Source organism: Amphiura filiformis, chromosome 17 (genome assembly GCF_039555335.1).
Source record: "Amphiura filiformis chromosome 17, Afil_fr2py, whole genome shotgun sequence".
Lineage (NCBI taxonomy): Eukaryota > Metazoa > Echinodermata > Ophiuroidea > Amphilepidida > Amphiuridae > Amphiura > Amphiura filiformis.
This window is the reverse complement of record NC_092644.1, coordinates 45044101-45064021: the sequence shown is the minus strand read 5'-3', so window position 1 is coordinate 45064021 and position 19921 is coordinate 45044101. Positions and strand designations below refer to the sequence as shown.

The following is a 19921-nucleotide window of genomic DNA, read 5'->3' as shown; positions in this document are numbered from 1 at the left end:
TAATTGAGAAAACAAATGGGCATAGGTGGTTCTGGCCCACGATATACAATTCAATAATTGTATCTTAATTTAGTAATGATGCACGTTATTTTAATACATATTTCAATCAGCGTAGAAACCAATATCAAGCCTAGCCAGCACTTTGAAATTTGAAATAATTTAATTGAATACCTTCTATGACGGAATTTCCGTAATTGCCATCTGCGTCTGAAGCGGAATACCAATGCTACTCCAACGGTTAGCAATGGAATGCCGAACATAACACCGTATGTTGCTGCACGAATACTTCGTTCTTGGCCACTACCTAAACCGAAGGAAATAAAAATAAGTATAGACAAACAGTAAGTTAAGAAACAAAGAATACCGCTATCCTATGAAAATAGAGGTTGAGTAAAAAAGTGCAACAGGGCAAAGAATCGATATTTACGTTAGAACCAAGTTGAATGTTTCCTTAGTTGCAATAGTCACCTTGTGTGAAAAATTGATGTGAATCGCAACTACCGTTTTATTTTTATGTGTCTTTTATGTGATACCCAATTAAAGCATAGACAGTAGAGAGAATGGTTCCACAATTAAAATGGCTTCTTTGCCCTATTACACCATAGACAGTAGAGTTTACTGTCTATGATTACACGTAGTGGCAGTTGTAGAAAAACTTATTCGTTCCCATTGCTTCACACAAAAGACAAAAGTTGATGTTTTCAGACATTTACCGCTTTAACGCACTAAAGGTATATATTTATGGATGTTGAAAATAAATAACCCTTTATGTTAGTACAAACAGGAAGGTGCCTTAGTGATGCTCATACGCCGCATCACTTTCCCGTTAAGCTTTTGCTACTACTCCAGTATTTGCTACAGTCCGTTATTTTTACATTCCCAGCTCCAATGTACCGATTCAAATTTGTATAGGAGGGTAAAGAAGGATTTTGTCTAATGCCACAACACGATGGCACCTCCGGGATTCGAACCGTAACTTTATAGTCATGATTTAAAACCCTATGGAAGGCAGCCTCTCAAGAAACCTACCTTTTGGTATATAATAACAGTAGTATACTTTGCTACCGCCTTCTGTATATGGGTGTGTTCCGTCTTCGAGTACCTCCATTGAAGGCCACGAAATATACTCTAATCTCACGTCCATATTCTGCACTTTTTGGCACACATTATTACCATAGGGGAATAGATAAAACGGTATAGCTAGTGGCAAGTCTATACTTTTATTTCTGTTTCCATGTGTTGAACAACAATACTGGATTTTAGTGTGGTTAATATGAACTTTTGTCACTGAAAATGGTGATATCCGACTATTCTTCTTTATCTCGGTAGCAAACGGGTACGTAGAATATCCTGTATTGGAAATATAGAATATTATGAGATATTATACTTTTTTTAAAATGATAACACACACCATTTGGCAATGGAGGAGGAGGAGGAGGGGGGGGTGTACCTGGATTCTAGCCGGGTACCCATGCTCGTTCGACAAAAAAAACCGACTAACGCTAGTCTCGAGACTCCCATTAGGGGTATCAAATCCAACAAAATGACTCTCTCTAGTGATATAATAATCCAAAAGTCGCTTCTAGGAATATCGAATTCACTCTACTACTCTTCAAAGAGATATCAAACGTTCTGATTCCATGCGCACATATCTTATTGTTTGGAATTTTTGATAAAAAGAAAAACAAAATGTGACTTTTCAAAATTCATTTCTGGTACATTGTCATATTTGTGCACTTGGTCTTAAAGGGAGGACTTTCACCGAAACTCCCGGCGAAAACTATTTCCGTTAGATATGTGTTTTTTTTAAATAGAAATCTTGTCCCGCTAGGAGTGTGTTTTTATTCAAAAATACCTCCGGCAGGGGTCATCTCCAGATCTAGCATGGATACCCAGATAATCCTTGATACCCCTGGTTGCCAACGTATTATTGTGAAAGAGGGCAGTATATCATAATGACACCTATAATAAAACAAGTGTACATATTTTAACTATAGGGGCTGTATATGTTTCCCAGTTTTTAGAGAAAAAACATTTATTCAAGTTTAAACAGAGGCAACATTCACAATTAAATATTAATCATACACGTGATATAATACAATTTTACACACACAGAGAAACTCCCACACAACGCTATGCAAGTAGAGAACCTCACAGCAATGAAGCAAAATCCACCCAACAGCCATGCAGCTTCTACGAAATTATGCAAAATTTTATTTAATTTTTTTAAGCTCACACACAAACACCACCAAGCTCCGATGCAAATCCCACACAAGCATTACGAGGCTCAACATATACCAAACATCTCATCACACTCGTACACAGGACCGGATTTAACTTCTAGGCTAAAATTTGGAGGCCCCCAAACTCACCATGAGGAAGCTAGCCATTCGCACCAAAGTGACCAAAATTTGGTGGCCCTGGTCCATCTGGCCCAATGGTAAATCCGGTCCTACTCGTACACATTCAACAATATAGCTCTGTTATAGTTCCATTGTGTAAACTAAAACCCACAATGTGTGTAAAACCGTAATTTTCATTTTCATTTGCCAAGTTTTAGAATAAAGTATCCATAAACTGGAATTCTGCTAAGTTTGTGATCCTTCGTATTCAGCAAAAATGTTAAAACAAATTGAGACGTAATTACATAGAAGCGGTAAAACCTAAAAAACAATGCGCATCATTGCAAATTCCCTTCAAATCTGTTTACATTTTATGTAGTTTGGTAAATCGCTATTTTTACCTTTACCACAAAATAGAAAACATTAAGTGAGATTTGGAATTAAGCGTTTTAATACATCCGTGTAGATAGTATGAATGTTTTGCAGCTCAAGTGATTTATCCCAGATGTTTTATCAATGCGTCAAAATATAGAATAACAAAAAATGCAGGGCAGGTCACAATAATGTAATGCATTAAATCTTATTTTCGTTTAAGCAGAATGGAGTTTGGATTTGTTGAAAAGCTCTTCCTTCTAAATGTGTAATATTACTTGATATTCTATGTATGTTCTTCTGTTTAGTCACGGAATCGACTAAAACTATCTAATAATCAAGGATTTATACATACAGGGTGTCCCTGAAAGAATTGTATCGGAATATTTGGATATTTTTATATAATGCCAGAATCAACAAAACTAAATAGTTTACATAATTAAGGAGATTAAACAGTTGTCTCATATTTTTTGAATTTTGACAATTGACCCCTTTGACAATTGACAATCCATGACATATATAGATGCCTCATATACACAGTGATTGGCAATCCTAACGCACACAACAGCTTGGCTATTCGCTTAGTGTGTTTGGAGTGCTTCATGGTTGTGTTGTCAAAGCCAGATTTTCGTCCTTATTTGGCAATGTTTAGTCATTTTTAATGACACATAAATCTTTGCCGTCCCCATTTTACCCCTGATGTTTTGGGGGGTGGGGGACAATCGGTTCCCATGGGTACGCCGCTGTCCACATATATAATACATTCCATCCACATTAGACAGGATTAGATGTTCACACATGCACGTGGTGCGTAAATACGTGACGTCAATCTGATGTCACTTCAATCGCTGTACTGATCGGCACTCTTTTTTTGACGTCACACTTTCAAGTACTGCATTCACGTGCGAAAGTCTAACTTTGTACTGTTCCTTTTTGTTAACAATGGAGGTAGAAAAATAAATTAAATTTATTTTCTAGCTGCATGGTTTAACATTCCAATATTACTGCAGGGGCAAACACACTTGTAAAAGGTGGTTGGTATTGATTGGTTTTTAACTACATTCATTTACACCTGGTGCCTGACATGCCTATAGCATTACTCATCGCAACGTGACATTACAAGACACAAAATCTAACAACACTGTGCAATACACCAAACATATCAACAACTAGATTTATCAACAACTAGAACAACAACAGTATCAACATTACAACACAGCACAAAGCAACGCGATGTTAAAACACATTCACCACAACACAACAAAATTAAGAAAATACAAACATTAAAAAACATCTCCGTCTCGATTACGATTTCGGAATGATTTCGGAATGATTTACGATTTCGGAATGAAACCTCTTTCTTAAAGTTTCTTGGTTTGAGAAGATGACAGAGGGTGGGTATTGAACTGAAGGCCTATTTAAATTATAATAACGTCACTCCTCTTTTCTATCTGACTCATTAGGTCAGTTTGTAGAGCATGGAGCTGGTGATCGCAAGGTCGCAGGTTCAAATCCTTGATGGTCAAAGAAATTGTTCACAGGCTGTCATTAATGTATATGGAGCTTGTGCTAAAAACTTCCTCTTAACATGGTGGCACACAACAATGAAACGCAAACGGCAACATGACACAATACAAAAAACACCCACAGCCACTCGCCCTACCCACTCCACATCCTCTAATCCCCACCACCCCACCCCACATACCTCCAGATACCCGTGTTATTGCGCACCCGACAATTACACATACGCAACCCGCCCACACCCACACACAGAGAGCTCATATTCATTACACGATATCTGCATTTACATCACGGTAAAAGGAATTAAATGTACTGCGGACAGAAATTATATTTATACATAGAAAAGTCTAGAATCCACAATTTTAAAATTAATAATCAATTGGGTGATTTGATGTTTTCAGTAGATGTCATATCTTATTCTGCAAATTACGACACATCTTTGGATCTCCTGCAGCCTCTAAGCCAAGTTTACAATTTTGGTTAGCCTACAGGTTTCAAAGAGCAAACGTTATAGCCATTGGCGGCATAGCTGCACAGTACAGCCATCGTTCATGACGTAGCTATGGTTTATGGTACTCGAGTGAAAGGAAACATAATGGCGCCCCTCTCCCCACTTTCCTGAAACAATTCCTCGCGGGGCGAGCGAAATTGCACAAATACCACAGAGTTATAATCAAATTACATTTCGGTCTTAAAATGGTCTTTCTTGTGATATAATGTTGAAATTAAACCAACAGCGCGCGAAAAGTTTGTCTTTCACTGCCAGGGCACGAGTGCTCATTTCCTCCTAGCTACACCACTGATTCATATACAGGCACTCACAACCCGACATACAACCCCTCCCAACACTCTGATATCCACCAGTAGACTTCGGTTGTATATATAAATGCGCTTTTATAAATGCGCACGTGACCAGATGGCCAGCGCCATATTTGCATTACATCACTGTCAATCACTGAAATGGCGACCATTGAAGGAGTGGCTACAGTTGTGACCTTGTTTCGTGGCTAGCACTGGCAAGGAACATTGGCTGGAGGTTCGATGCTATAAATTTGCAAGGATAAATCATGGATATCAAAAGATCATGATTACAGCACCCCCCATGTACAAACATAATTACTAATGTTTATTTTTTTTTTATTTATTTATTTATTTATTTATTTATTTTTTATTTATTTATTTATTTATTTATTTATTTATTTATTTATTTATTTATTTATTTATTTATTTATTTATTTATTTATTTATTTATTTATTTATTTATTTATTTATTTATTTATTTATTTATTTATTTATTTATTTATTTATTTACCGAAAACGAAAACCCTGTTCTATTTTGAACAAATTGGGAAACAAATTTTTCCTGTACAAATGAATGCCGACCCCAAATTTCGGACATTTCAGGACAATTTTTTTGTATTTTCTCAAATTGAAATTTATTTACAGATTTTTGTGATTTTTTTGGTTATTTAAAAATTTTAAAAAAAAATACCAACCGACCGACTGACCCTACTTGAAAGGTCCGTTCGCCCATAGAACAGGGTTTCTCTCTTTCTCGCCTTATAAATTTTATAAATATTATTTGCCCCCCCTTCCCCCAAAACCACCCTCCCCCCTTTTACACTCATAAATTAATTGTTTTTTGCTAACTTTCCCCTTCCGTGTAAAGTAAAACTTTATAAGCCGGTTGAATCAAACTGAACAAAATTGACGTATACAATTACAATATATCATGACAATAATGTGTATGACGAGATCTAACTTACTAGCTGAATAAACCTCAAACCATGCATCACATACGTGATTGTACGTCATATTGTCATATAACGTATGAGCGTGATGTATAGTACACGAGTCTTCCTCAACATCTTCCAGCCGGGATGATTAGATCATGTACAGTCATCTACGTGTTTATACTCTAAATTGTACGTCAAAGGGTGACAAAGGGTGTACAGATTACCGATTTAGCATGGGGGACACAAAAAGGTGCTTAAAAACACATTTTCAATTTGTTTTTTGTCCATTTGCGAGCGAATGAGTAAATTAGAATTGAGGAGATCGGGCGGGGACATCTAGCCTATTAGTTTGATAAGAGGGTTATTATACCGAAAAGGGCTAAAGTTATAGTTTCCTCAATTTACGTTATAATTAGAGTTAAAATTAGGGTCAGTTATGTTCATTGGCGGCGCTACGGGGGGGGGGGGTACTTATGTTCTTGACTCCCAAATAAATAAATCCATGACCCCTTCCTTCCGAAGAAAATGACAGCCCCCTAAGTTCCCTACGTGCAAACATTATCAAATAACATCATCGGCAGCTACCCAGTTCTGACCTTAATGCCAGTAAGAATCACATTTCGTCATCAATATGGCCAATTGCCACGCCCATTTAGCACGGAAATAATGAAATATAACTTTTTAAATCAGCTATATCTAGCTTTTCCGTCATAATTTTTTTTTTCCGTAATGTAAAATCCAAATAAAGAGTTTATGTTTCGGGTCAAATTATTTTGCCCTTTGCAATCAATTCCACTATTTTGCAAAACAAATTTTACTTGTAACCTGTCATTTTCGCCTATACTTTTGCGTGTGGAATTTGTGCACATCCGGGTACCTTACATCGTTGAACACGGTATGGCGACTTGTAGATGTCACGTGCGCATTTATAAATGCGCATTTATATATATACCCGAAGTCCACTGTCCACACCTCCACAGCTAAGGCCCCAGCACACATACAGCATGCAAAGAATACGCTAAAATACAATCACAAGTTATTTACCTGGAGTGAGCCCTTGAGGACATTGTCCATGGTCCCAGTGGTACTTCCCATTCTTGTAATACATAGATCCCATACTGTAGATACAATACTCCCCTAATGGCCAGTGTTTGCCACTAGCATACACAAATTGCGTTCCTTCACCAAAATTCTGTTGCGGTATAGTGGACCCATTATAAGCACAAAATGTTAAGAAAGCTGTGTGATTATCATGACCCAAACCAATTGCAAGACTGAAGCGTTTAGATATTGTTGTCTTTTGTTGTATCATATGACCCTTGATTTTAACTGTCATATCAAGCCAATTATCTGTAAAACAATCAAAACGTGCATTTGTTATTATATTTATAGGTGAATAAACGCGTATCGCTTTTTGGGAGTGAAATTGTACAAAATAATGCACGCGTACTGAGATGTTGACGCGTCTAATGCACGACCCTGAAGGAGGAAGTGCATAGTCGCATCAACATCTCAGTACTAGGGCATTATTTTGAACAATTCTCGAGCAAGAAGTGATACGCATTTATGGTAAAAACAAGGGTCAAAAATACTTTTTTTATAATTATAAACCTCCAAAATTAATATTTAGGTTGAGATATGTCCAAGTTGTAGAAATTCACAGAAAATCGCAGGACGACACATATTTGTGAGTGAAAGAGAAGCACTTTATACTCTCGTTATACTCCCAGTGGGCCACATCACACAACGAGCGGCAATGCATGCTAATACGTTTTGTGCACAAGCTGTTCAATTCGGCACATAAACCATGGCGAAAACAAGGGTCAAAATACCTTTTTATTTAACTAAACACCTCCAAATTTCAGATTTAGGTTGAGATATGTTTTCAATAAATTCCCAGGAAATTGCAGGAAGGACGACACACATTTTGTGACTGAAAAAGAAATCTAATAACGGTCCGCGCTTGCCATTCATAATGAAAATCACCTTCACAAAAGAAAATGGTCATAGCAACCGGCAGACTGTTTAGCTAAATTTATCCTACGACTAAATGAGTCGGCATTTAAACATTCTAAAATATTTTGCATCGTTGCAGTAGGAAAGCATGATTTTTAATCTTACTGAGAATTAACAACTTGTTCCGTGTGTCACATTTTGTCTGGTTACGTTTTTAATCATTTTATAAGTTTTGTTACGAATTGCTAATAAATACAGGAAAATTAACTATAATTCAAAACCGAATTAAGAAGTCTAGGCGATAACAAGCAACAAATATGTCTGAAACTTACTTGCACAGCCCGCGAGTGGTTTTGGTAGTGCATATCCATATGTTGAGAGACCATGGCGACCTGAAATAAAAAGAAAGAAAGAAATTCCGTTATTATAATTGTTCAAATATGTCATACCATCTATTGAGTCGCACTTGCTGTACACAACATTGATTAATTATATATATTTGAAAACTATACAAAAAATAATGTTGGGAAGAAAAGGAAAAGGGAGAAGGTCAAAAGAAAGGACAAAGAGGTTAAGAAGTAAAATAAGGGACAAAATCAAAACTCGACCAGCGGATGACCGCAGGTTCCGTCCGGTTCCGTCCAGTTCCGTCCAGTATGTATTGCTCTAAACAATAGAAACCGGACGGAAACACACGGAACCGGCGGTCAACCACCGCTCGAGTTTTGATTTCATCCCTAAGTAATTAATTGTAAAGAGAAAGAAAGGAAGAAGAGGAAAGAAGAAATGAAGAAAATGAAAATGAAAAAGTAGAAGAAAAGGAGGAAGACGAAATGATTTGCAAATGCGACGACAAGGCCAGCAATGCAGAAAAATGAAAATACTCTTGCCTTTGAATACCTTGTACATTAGTTGCACTTTATTACCTATTTGTTAAAGTTTCAAGTGTGCTTTGCTTTGTGAAGAGAGGAATGATTTTACATTAATAGATGTCCCAGACAGGACACACTTCTGTAAGTCACCCGACACCGTCTCTGTGCATTTGCATGATGTAAACACGTATATGTGAGATGAAAAAATAGAAGTGCCTTGATAGAGGATGAAATATAGACTATATCGGACGTATTTGAAACCTGTTGATGACCCAGTTACAGTGCTCCCATTATACTATAATATAAACGCAGGATTCGTTTCAAGAAATAGTTAGAGGTAACGCGATAGAGACGTGTTGGCTGTTTTTTGTGATAAGCAAACAAGTGTGCATGTGTAAATTGAATGTTGATTCATATGACTTGTGCGTTTTCGTATTATTCTTAGTAACTATATTGAACAACAATATACATGTCAAATGGTCCAGTCTTAAGTGAATTAATGCGGGTGTCCCACAAGGATCCATTTTTGGTCCCCTCCTGTTTATAATATTCATTGATGACATCTCTCAGAGGCTGACAAATACTTCCATCTATATGCTAACTATGTTACCATGATGTCCTTTATCGAGTCGAGAGAGGACAGACAAGCTGCTGCCCCCAATTCCTTGGTACAAAGTTCTCAGAGGCAGATAGTGTGTAACTTCTTGGCCTCACCCTCAGCAGAGATTTGTCGCCATCAAATTCCAAGATCTAACCTTGTTAGTCATGAGCGGTCCTTCAATCCATCTACAGCCCGCACTTGGAATGCACTCCCACAGGAATTGTGAAACTGAGGTTAACAGCTATCTAGGCGCCAACCCGTCAGCTTGATCGTAACGATAACAGCTGTTAATGCCTTAAAACATAAAGTTTAATAATTGCACTAGGAAATCAAACCCAGATTTACAGAGCTTATACCTGAATTCCCACCAGACTAAATTGATACATGTATAAAAGACAATCACTAAACCCTTTCGATACCGTATGAAACCATATATATTTCCCATAGCGATAAGGAAATCGGAGTGGAGTGAAAGTTTGTATCAAATTTCAATCTGTCTAATCGTGAGTTCCCGTGGCCAAAGCGTCCTATATCCTCTCCAATATTTTCGATAGCGAAGCCGTTCGAATAGCAAGACGTTTCTTTATTGCCGATGTAAGGAATAAGTGTTTGGAATTCCATTCACATTACACGTGTTTTTGGAATTCCATTCACATTACACGTGTTCTTGGAATTTATTCACATTACCCGTGTTTGGAATTCCATTCACATTACACGTGTTTTTGGAATTCCATTCACATTACACGTGTTTTTGAAAAAGTTGGTATGTTTCGTTCATTTAAGTTTTATTAAGTGTCGTGAACTCTGTGTAACTGTTTCACATTTCAAAAGCGTAAATAAAGACCGTAGCTGCAAATCTTTATAGAAAGATTCTATAAGTTTTTAATCACAAAATAACGATACTTGTATTCCAGCATTGATATGATTATTTCAAATAGTTATAGGAGTCAACAACCTAACTCTGTATTTTTCCGATAACAGAAAACTATATCTCGTGTAAAAGCGTATTTTTCCTTGAGCCATACAACCAAGTAGGTGTATTATTTCTTTATATGTGTATTGAATTTAGCCCACTTAACCGTGTAAACACCTGTGGCTACAAACATAAAGGGCAGGATAAAGACTACCTTACACTTCTGAAATATCAATCTTTGGGCAATAGCTTTGACATTTCAGCTTGTATGCAAGGATGTCCAAACTTCTTTCAGAATTGTGCAATCACTCCGTGAACATGTATAATTGTGACCGTACACCACGAATGAACCATAAATGTCATAAATTTATTGTATTCTGAGTTACAGTGTAAAATGTGCATGAAAGTCGTATTCATAGATATCAAAAGTTGGTGCGACATGTATCTTTTTTTTTATAGTCAAACACCTTTTAAAGCAATCAATAATCGAAGAGGATAATAAGCTTCTACCTTAGATGTTTATAGAATTCATAATAGCTCTGGTCTTTATTTGCTTTGGCTAAATCCTGTTCAAGTGGTGGGTTACAACGCATTGTATTTTGTCTAGGTATGTATAACCAACAAATAACAATGAGAGGACATTCCTGAACCTCGTTGACTTGGGGATGATTTGATATGACTGCCAATTATGACTGTTTGATATTTATTACCAAAAACCATAACCCAGCTTCTGGATATCGGTTGAAGTCAAATGATATACCATTTTAAAGCTTATTTTCTAAACACGAAATAGAACAAAATTGACCGGGCAGGAATTTACGGCTCATTTGTTGTGTACGGTCACAAATATGTTTTTAATCTGATCACCGTTACGAGTCTCACGGGTGGTGGATTTGTAGGTGGTAGTTTTGAGTTGGTCATTATATGTTAACGTGTCTTTTGCCTAACGTGTCTTTCTGTTCTCCATTGGCACTAAAAAAAAGTACTAATAACATCACGAAGTCTTTGTACAAGGCAAAGTTAATAGACAAGACAGAATTGATAGTACGAATCCGATATATTGGATTGCAACGCATCAAATAACAAACATTTATCGAAATTGAGCGATTGTTGCTGTCTTACAATCATGAATACTTTAAGTCGAAGTTAGCCACTCTAGAAAGTACATCTTCGCCTCTTCTTGCCAATGAAAGAACTAAGCATCCCACCACCAACCTTATTTCCCCTCCATTTTACCATTTTTGAAATACCATCTGAATAAAAACTTTAAAGAAAACCACACATGTCAATGTTCATGTCAATGAATCATTGTTTTATACTGAAATATGATTGCATGCAGGTGAGTTATTGGACACATACAGTTAAAAAGTAACCCCCCTCCAAAAAAATCCCAATTAAATCTATTAAGAAATTGATTACATTGATATCGAGAACGTTTTTGTACATAACATCTACATTATAAGATGGTGGAAAGTACAACTTTGTCTGAAAGCATCATTTTTGTAAAATGTGATTATTTTTGACCAAAGAAAAATTATTTTGAGAAAGGAGAACTTTAAGAAGGGTAGGAACAAGATTCCTCTATTCACAGGTTTTAAATCTTTCAAATCAACAAAATGTATGTCAAGTTATGCAAAGAAATTTTTGATACATGCTGATGAAAACTATAACAGAAGATAGTGCTACAATAAATAAGAATTACTGATTTAAATACTGATTTAAAAAATATGTGCGGAAAAACAGCTCTATGGCACTTAGCAACCCCTTGGGCAGTTCAGTCTATTAATCAAAAGCCATCAACATAAAAGTTAAATATGTTTCTTCAACTTACTTTTTTCAATTCTTTTGCAATGTTTGTACACATTATTATTCAACGTTTACCCGCTTGCATCATTAACATACTTCATAAGAATATCTGGTACAAGATCGCAAGTAATTCGTGAAATGTTACTAATGGATGTCTTCTTTTTCCCATTCATCCGACACCTGCTATGCAATTTTGAATTAATAATAATAATAATAATAAAACAGCATTTATATAGCGCATTGTGAATCTCAGATTCCTCAATGCGCTTTACAGATTTAAAAACTACCAAACTTAATTTACAATAAATGATTTTAACTTAAGAATTATACAAACAATAATATGCATAAAACAGCAGACCAGCTGCAAGCAAACAACATTAGAATGGCAAGAGTAACACCAGTGAGAGGCCCACCGACAAAATCCCCAGGGGGACTGTCGGTGCACCTCACACCGGCATCATCAATATACATCAATATACAAGATAAAATACAGTTTAACATAATAAAAATGACACTAATAATATCAAAATATTTCAAGGTACACAACCATCTCCATCCAAAGATGGAGATGCCAGTGTAAGTGTGTGAGAGACTCATCGATGTAAACACATCCATGAGCCCCCACACACACAAAATAAAAAATATATACTCAGCAGCAGAAATACATGGCATAACCAATCTAAACTCAAACAAAAACAAAACCTACTCCATCCAAAGGATGGGCGGGGATGTCTATGCAAGAAGCATGAGAGACCCACCGAATTACAGTTAGTTAACCATTAATGTAAACCACATACCACTCCTAATGTAATTGTTTCTCTTATCTTTATCCTCTATGTTTGCAATAAAGCAACTTAATACTCATCTGCAGCTGTTAAGCCTTAGTGCTAGACATAGTCAACAAACCCCATCGTAATTGTACCTAATATGATCTCTATCTTCAAACAGCGCCAAGAGATCTACGGTAGTTCGAATGAACACGCATGTATTTTAGGGCCTTATTGAGTTCTTTAACTGCCGATTAGCAAGCATTTCCGGGAGCATTCGCGAACAAGAAACTTGTCTACATCATGTAACCATCAACGCACTCCTATTGGCTATATTAACGTTTGCCACTGGACGTATCTCGTTTTGCCCAACGCTCATTTACCCCAAATAAAATAGAAAATGTTGTAGTCGTTAGTCTTCTTTACTCAAATGCATGCTGTGACTTTGTGGTTAAATAATGAAAGTTAGTATACTACGACTCTAAGCTTGGAAGTAAACAAGTAAATTATTAAATCAAATGTAAGAAACGTCTGTTTTCACTTACAGAAAGAAGTAAATAAACTTTAATCTACGATTAAATTTGAATGTTCCACTTTCAATTAACATCTTTAGAATGTTGACTCTCCCTTTACGTTTGCAAAATATGATTAAGTGCTTGTCTTTACCCAAGTCAAGTATTCTTTCTCCAAATCAATATCGTTAAAAACATTTTATTCTAGGTTTCTGGTTAACATTTATACATGTAATGTTAAAAGTTATCAGCAGGCTTTACAAGATGATGTCATTGATTTTCTGAGAAATCGATTATTGCCGAGAAAGTGAATGACTGTGAAAGTGAATCCGTTTTTTGTAGCTCGAATTTGTCGCAGTAAAACTAAATTATTTGCCAGGTTTAATACGGTTTGTTATTGTTATTCTTCCCACAAGGATTGTCACATTTTAGGGCATTGAACAATTATGAAAATAGTCTTTGTTAGTTATGTTACGAAGGTCGTTTAGTTTGAGTGGCGGAAAAATAACTTTATAGCAATTGTCTTATTCGTTACGGTCGGATATGTTTAGACCATTTAAGGTTTAGCCAATTTTAGCATGCGCTATTATACCAGGGGACAAGGATGTTTTGACGTATCGAATTAAAGCCTCGGGAGGATAACTTGGATTGGGGACCAAGAAAATGTATGTGGCATGTTCATTGGAAGCTTTACCTTCTTGGCATAATATTATTGCTCAGCCACGTTTTGTATCTTCAAGCCTGTTTACAAGAGTACTACAGCACAAGCATACGTGTTTGTGTTTCACAAATACTTCTACAGAAAATCTAGCATTCCAGACACTCTTGTCTATATAGATGTTATTGACCAAACTAGTTTGTTGAAGTAACGAGGTAAAGAAGATAATACCTTTGAGACAAAAGACATTACGCCCGCTTTCCAACCATGGACGATAAAGATAACAGACCTCGTCCAAGCAGTCAAAGTCTCAGCATCACCAGATAATGAGGGCCGATTGTTCCATGAAATACGACAGGCAAAACTGCTACGCACTTACCGCGTATTTTTACGGTCTATCGCGAAGACACGCAACGCTCTATCGCGTATACGCGAAGGAACGCAACGCTGGCATGATTATCAGATACGGAACAATCGAACAATCGGCCCTCATGAATATGCGAGAATTCACAGCATACAATGCACGGGGACTTTGACTGTTGATACATGGTCCGTAGTAGTCTGTGATTCCAACACACCCCGATGAACTCCCGCACTCCTCTAATAATTTATTTTCTGAAGTCACATGACATATGTAAAAGCAAGCGGAAATTAAATAGTTCAAAGATTTTTAATGTAGCAAGTTGGGTGTTGTAAACTCAAGAACATGTCTTATGTGAAGCTCAGTTCGATTGTAACCTACTTAATTAGGTTTTTACCTCCATATCATTATTTAAATTGGATTGGGTTATTTTCATTCAGAGATATATGGAGGAAATTGTATGCCATTAAAGGTTGTTAGAATTGAAGAGTTCTACCTCGTCCATCATATTTTTCCCACCAATAATCACTGGAAGACTCAAGATTATTTTTTACTAGTTTTCATGTGGCGAATTCGAACTGAAATTATTATTGTGAAAGAATGGAATATATAATTTCAAACCTTTTTGTGTGATTATATTTAAAAAAATATTTTATAGGGCATGGCAACAGGACATAGGAATAGTAAAATTATTCAGCGTGTAGTAATCGTATAATATGCAGTTAATTTTGTATTTTATTGAGTAACAATTATAATATTTTACACATATTCAAATCAGAGAATACATTCTATTTTAGGTTACTTCCAATTGATGATAAAAATAATATCACACTAATGTATGTGTCTTGAACTCGGCCGGAAAAAGCTCCTGATACCTTGTTAAATCCGACACGCATACACCCCAGGCATAAAATCAAATTGGGTCGTGGGGAGATGCATCAAAAACTCGTTAATGAAAGATGGAACTCGAATCCTTTAAAATCCAATTGATTCAGTTTATATCGGGTTGTTTTGCTGTACTCTATTACTTCACGGAAGGCGTAAGAATAGAATACATATTGAAATGAATATTTGCTACGTTTTGCTACAGAATAGGAGTACACATATTAAAACCGGATGCTTTAAAAAGCAGGTTAAAAGTAACTGCTATAAAGTAACACAAAACATATAGAATTGAGATGGTTATAAATAACCCTTTTTGGGAGTACGTGACTCTTGGTTCGTTGGTGGTAAAACAAACGGCAGAAACAACATTATTTATATTATCTAGTTCCCATATAAACATTATACTGCATTCTTTGAAGTGATTGCCATGGTCCACTGCTAATTTTGCCTTAATGTTTGTTGCGAAGATGTCTTTAAGTGTTTTTTGGTCCAAGAGTAAATATCAAATGAACAGTGTAACCTTTTCCGGGACCCATTTTCGCACAAGATTTCATAGAAGATATTCCATCAACATGAAGAAATATCAGCTATTGGTATTAAGTATCTGAATTACTTGACTCCGAAAGGTACGCTACAAGGAGATCTTCATTGCAAAGCGACGACATATCTCTATGTATACAATTATTTTTCCTTTACTAAGAGGCAGGTTATTGTCTATATATCATGATTGAAGGAGGTACTCCTGCATTAATAGGGTAGATATTTTATTGAAACTTATCGACATTATCCTTCGAACGTCACCATCCTGGTCCCGAAATAGGCTTTTCTGTAAATGTATTCATTATGCTACACTCCAATGAGTAGGAATCTTTTACTTTACCCAGTACTAAAGCGAAACGAAAGAGATACGAGAGTGTGAAATGCGAAAACAATAATTTGATTTCATCTTGGTTATTTATCGTTACGTAGCGTATGAGTACTTAGGACACCTTCGTGTCCTAGATATGTAGCCCAATTTAATTTGAAATCAAGTGGTCATTGTTATTTCGCACACTAAAGTTGAATTTAGTGCAACTGTAATCTATTACTGACTCTGTAAATGTATTTTTTATATATATTATTTCCCCGCTATATAGGTAGAGTAATCTAATTTAAAATGGATGATTTGATCGACGTCTTCGTAATCCTCCCTGATGATATGCTCCCTGCACGACTTGCCCCTGTGTCTAGGGTAGCTACTTTGTTAGTGAATCCAACAAATCAAATCAAGTGTAATGTCTACTGTCGCAGCGTTGAACAAACATAGGAACATAATGTGCTGGAAAAGTGAGTAATATGATGATTTATATATTATGGTCAGTTTGTTTAGGTACGTATCGCAAATTTGCTACATCAAAAGAGAGAGAGAGAGAGAGAGTATCTGATAATTGGTAGATTTTGCTTGCGTAAAATAATGAGGAAACGAAGAATGGGAAGAAGATGAGGAGAAGGAAGAGGAAGATGATGATGAAGAAGAAAAATCAAGATGAAAAGGACAAAGAAAAAGAAGAAAAGAAAAAGAAAAAATGGTACACAATGAACACCATTCTTATTTTCTTGAGAAAAAGAAAAAGAAGAAGAAAGGCAATATGAACGTTGTCTATTTCAACGAGATCATCACTCCAATCAGTTAGAATATTGAATGGTTACAACAGCAAATGTATTATTCTATTATTTTACATACACTTTTCCCATGAGAAATGCTTCACAAGTAGCGATACGATTAAACGAGTCATACGTTTGTATATAATTAAATGAGCTAAAACATCACGTAAGAGTAACTTAATTATCATGTCTCGTTTTGACTGAACATCTTCATAATTGAATTAATGATTAGATAACAATGACTTAAATTAATCATAAAAAACATTTAACATCTTAGACGCTTTTTAGCCGATTAAAATAACATTATAACTGAGATCCGCTTTTCCATTTGGTGATTAAACCTGCTGCAATGGAAATGTAATGACGGCAGTATTGATTTACCAATTGCTTGATGTTATGATCGAGATATAAATAAATACTTTTAACAAGTTTAGTAATAGACTAAGTCGTGTAGCTATTCTGCTATTAATTTTATCATCAAATATTGTAGTAAACTGTTTTAGTCTCTATGGAATAAAAGTTATAAATCTGATTTAAAAATTACAGTACATGCTTTTCCGTGTGTTATGGGGGTACTACATCCCTGGCCAATTTTGTGGTGACAGATAAGATATGTATATTATAGGGGCAAAGACTACAACTACTGCACTGAAAATTCAGCAACTCAAGGCAAGTAGTTATTGATTTATTGGTCAAATATTGGTTTTCCTCATTGTTGACTGTAACTCCACAACTGTTGTCTGTGCTGAAATAAAATTTCCAGTGCAGTAGTTGTAGTCCTTGCCCTATAATATACATATCTTACTTGTCACCAATGCGCTATAATTTTGAGAAAAATGCAAAAATAGGCACAAAATTGGCCAGGGATGTATTACCCCCTTAATGTAACTTTCATAAGTCACATTATGTAATCACCACTATGGTACTCATGTGTTCAGTATCTACCCTATTCGCCATGCTGATTTGTTATAGTAGCGCTGAAGGCAATGGTCTGGCTCCATTAGCCATAAATAGTAAATTCAATTTCTTTCTTTACAAGAAATTTCAAGTTGATCTCGGTAAAATTAGCGCTCGAGGGAATTCATTGATATTTTGAAGTGCGGCAGAATAAACCAACACAAGCACATTGTATTACAATAAATAAGTGATGCGAGAAATGACGCGCTAGTCAATAAAGAAGTAAATAAATTATAATTACATTGATGTACGAAGACTACAAAACAAGTCGTCGGTAGAATACAAGACTAACGTAGGCCACGGTTGTTTGTTGTTTTATTAATTTTTTATAAAGCATTATAAAATGTTCAATTCTAGACATAAATAATACAACAGTTTATCCCATTAATAAACTGTATATACACATATATTTTGTAGCAATTTTTTAACATGAAATTTCGTATCTATATCAAATTATTCATCTTTTTCTGTTTTTTTTGTGATAATTTTATTCTATAAACTGTACATTTATGTATAAATTGAGGGCGCTATTTACATATATTTTTAATTTAAATTAGCTAATTAACATAAGTAATACCTTACATTTCATGATATTTTGAAAATTCCCTTGTCATGTGTCTTTTTGCTGATGTCCTAATATTATTATACAAGTGTCTACCCCTGTAAAGATGCAAATAAGGTTTAAGTTTAATAGCGCCATCATTGTTCAACTTTTCTTTAAAATGGCTAGATTTTACATGCCATCAAACAACCGTGAGGCAGGGATATAGAATGAGAAACTTCCTAATTTTATTTTTCCTCCCTATTCCATTGTTCTCTCACAGATGCAGATGTAACCCTTTTACAGGAGAAGCAATAATTGTGTGTTATTCAAAATAGAAACTATTTGGATCAGTAAATATGTTGGGAGAAAAGTACTTAAATTTTAATAGAATAGTTATGTAATAATTTATACAATCTACTTATTAAAGAAGAAATAACAAATAACATTATAGTAAGCGCTGTTTCCTGCATGACTATCATAAGTGGCACTTGTGATCGTGTGGTAGTTTTGCATTCCATAGACAGTCTCAACGCAGGACAACCGATTCCTATTGTTCTGCAAGGCTCACTCAGTCATTTAATGAGGCAATACAAACGATCGAATTTGGTATTCAAATGAACAAAATTTTGAGTTACACCTTTTCAGTGTAAAAATTTTTTTCTTTTTCAAATTAAAAGCAATAATTTTCATTTTTTCAGTAAATGTCAGGAAAAAGTGTAATGCTTGATACTGTATTTTTTTTCAAATCTTAGTGTTAAACTTAGGCGTGAAATTCGGTCATTTAGTGTAAGATTTTCGATTTTGATAGGCTTCAACTCTGCCCGCGAGCCTTTTTATGGATCAACCTTTTAGCTTTTCAAAGTAATATAGTTGGCTAACGAAGGATTTTTCCCAACTTTCTAACGCACAGCACCGTGAGCGATATATCATAGTTTTGTCAGAATTTCCGTTTTGATTTCACCTTTTTTTACTGCCGGCTGAAAATTTTTCAAAATCAACACGTGAAATCCGAGGCATTGTAAATCGATATCCCCGGGTGCTATATGCAGTGATATGAAGACCGGCCTGGCTACAGTGTTGCCAGAACTTCAATATAGCAAAGAAATTCCAAGGCCTAGCGCTGATTTCATCATCACCGTGATCATCGGACCAATGTGTTGAAATTTGCTTCTCCTCAAAATAACTTTGCCCAACATTTGGTAAAAAAATCCACAATCGTACATGCAATTGGGCAATATTTTAAACAAAACTTTCCTTTACAAAACATAAATATTACGCTGTATGTTTTATAAACTGTTTGGAACACACTTCCAAATAACCTTCGTAACATCCCCAGACTTTCGTTACCGTATTTAAACGCCAGCTCAAAACCAATTTTTGTAAATTGACGGTTTTTATGTTTGTTTGTCAATTTCGTGCTTTAAGCGCTTTGAGTTCCTCATCGGAAGAGATTGTGCCTTTAAGAACCATTCAT

General features: G+C 35.6%; 1 protein-coding gene across 1 annotated transcript in view; it reads right to left on the bottom strand.

The window, feature by feature from the left end:
• Positions 1-19921, bottom strand: part of LOC140137860 (uncharacterized) — a 102970-nt gene that overhangs the window by 8521 nt on the left and 74528 nt on the right. Inside the window, exons 3-6 of the mRNA XM_072159663.1 lie at positions 8260-8319; positions 7016-7321; positions 1030-1350; positions 172-304 (exon numbers count right to left, since the gene is read on the bottom strand). Coding sequence (XP_072015764.1) covers positions 172-304; positions 1030-1350; positions 7016-7307 — 746 coding nt within the window. The 5' untranslated portion in view covers positions 7308-7321; positions 8260-8319. The remainder of the gene's footprint in view (positions 1-171; positions 305-1029; positions 1351-7015; positions 7322-8259; positions 8320-19921) is intronic.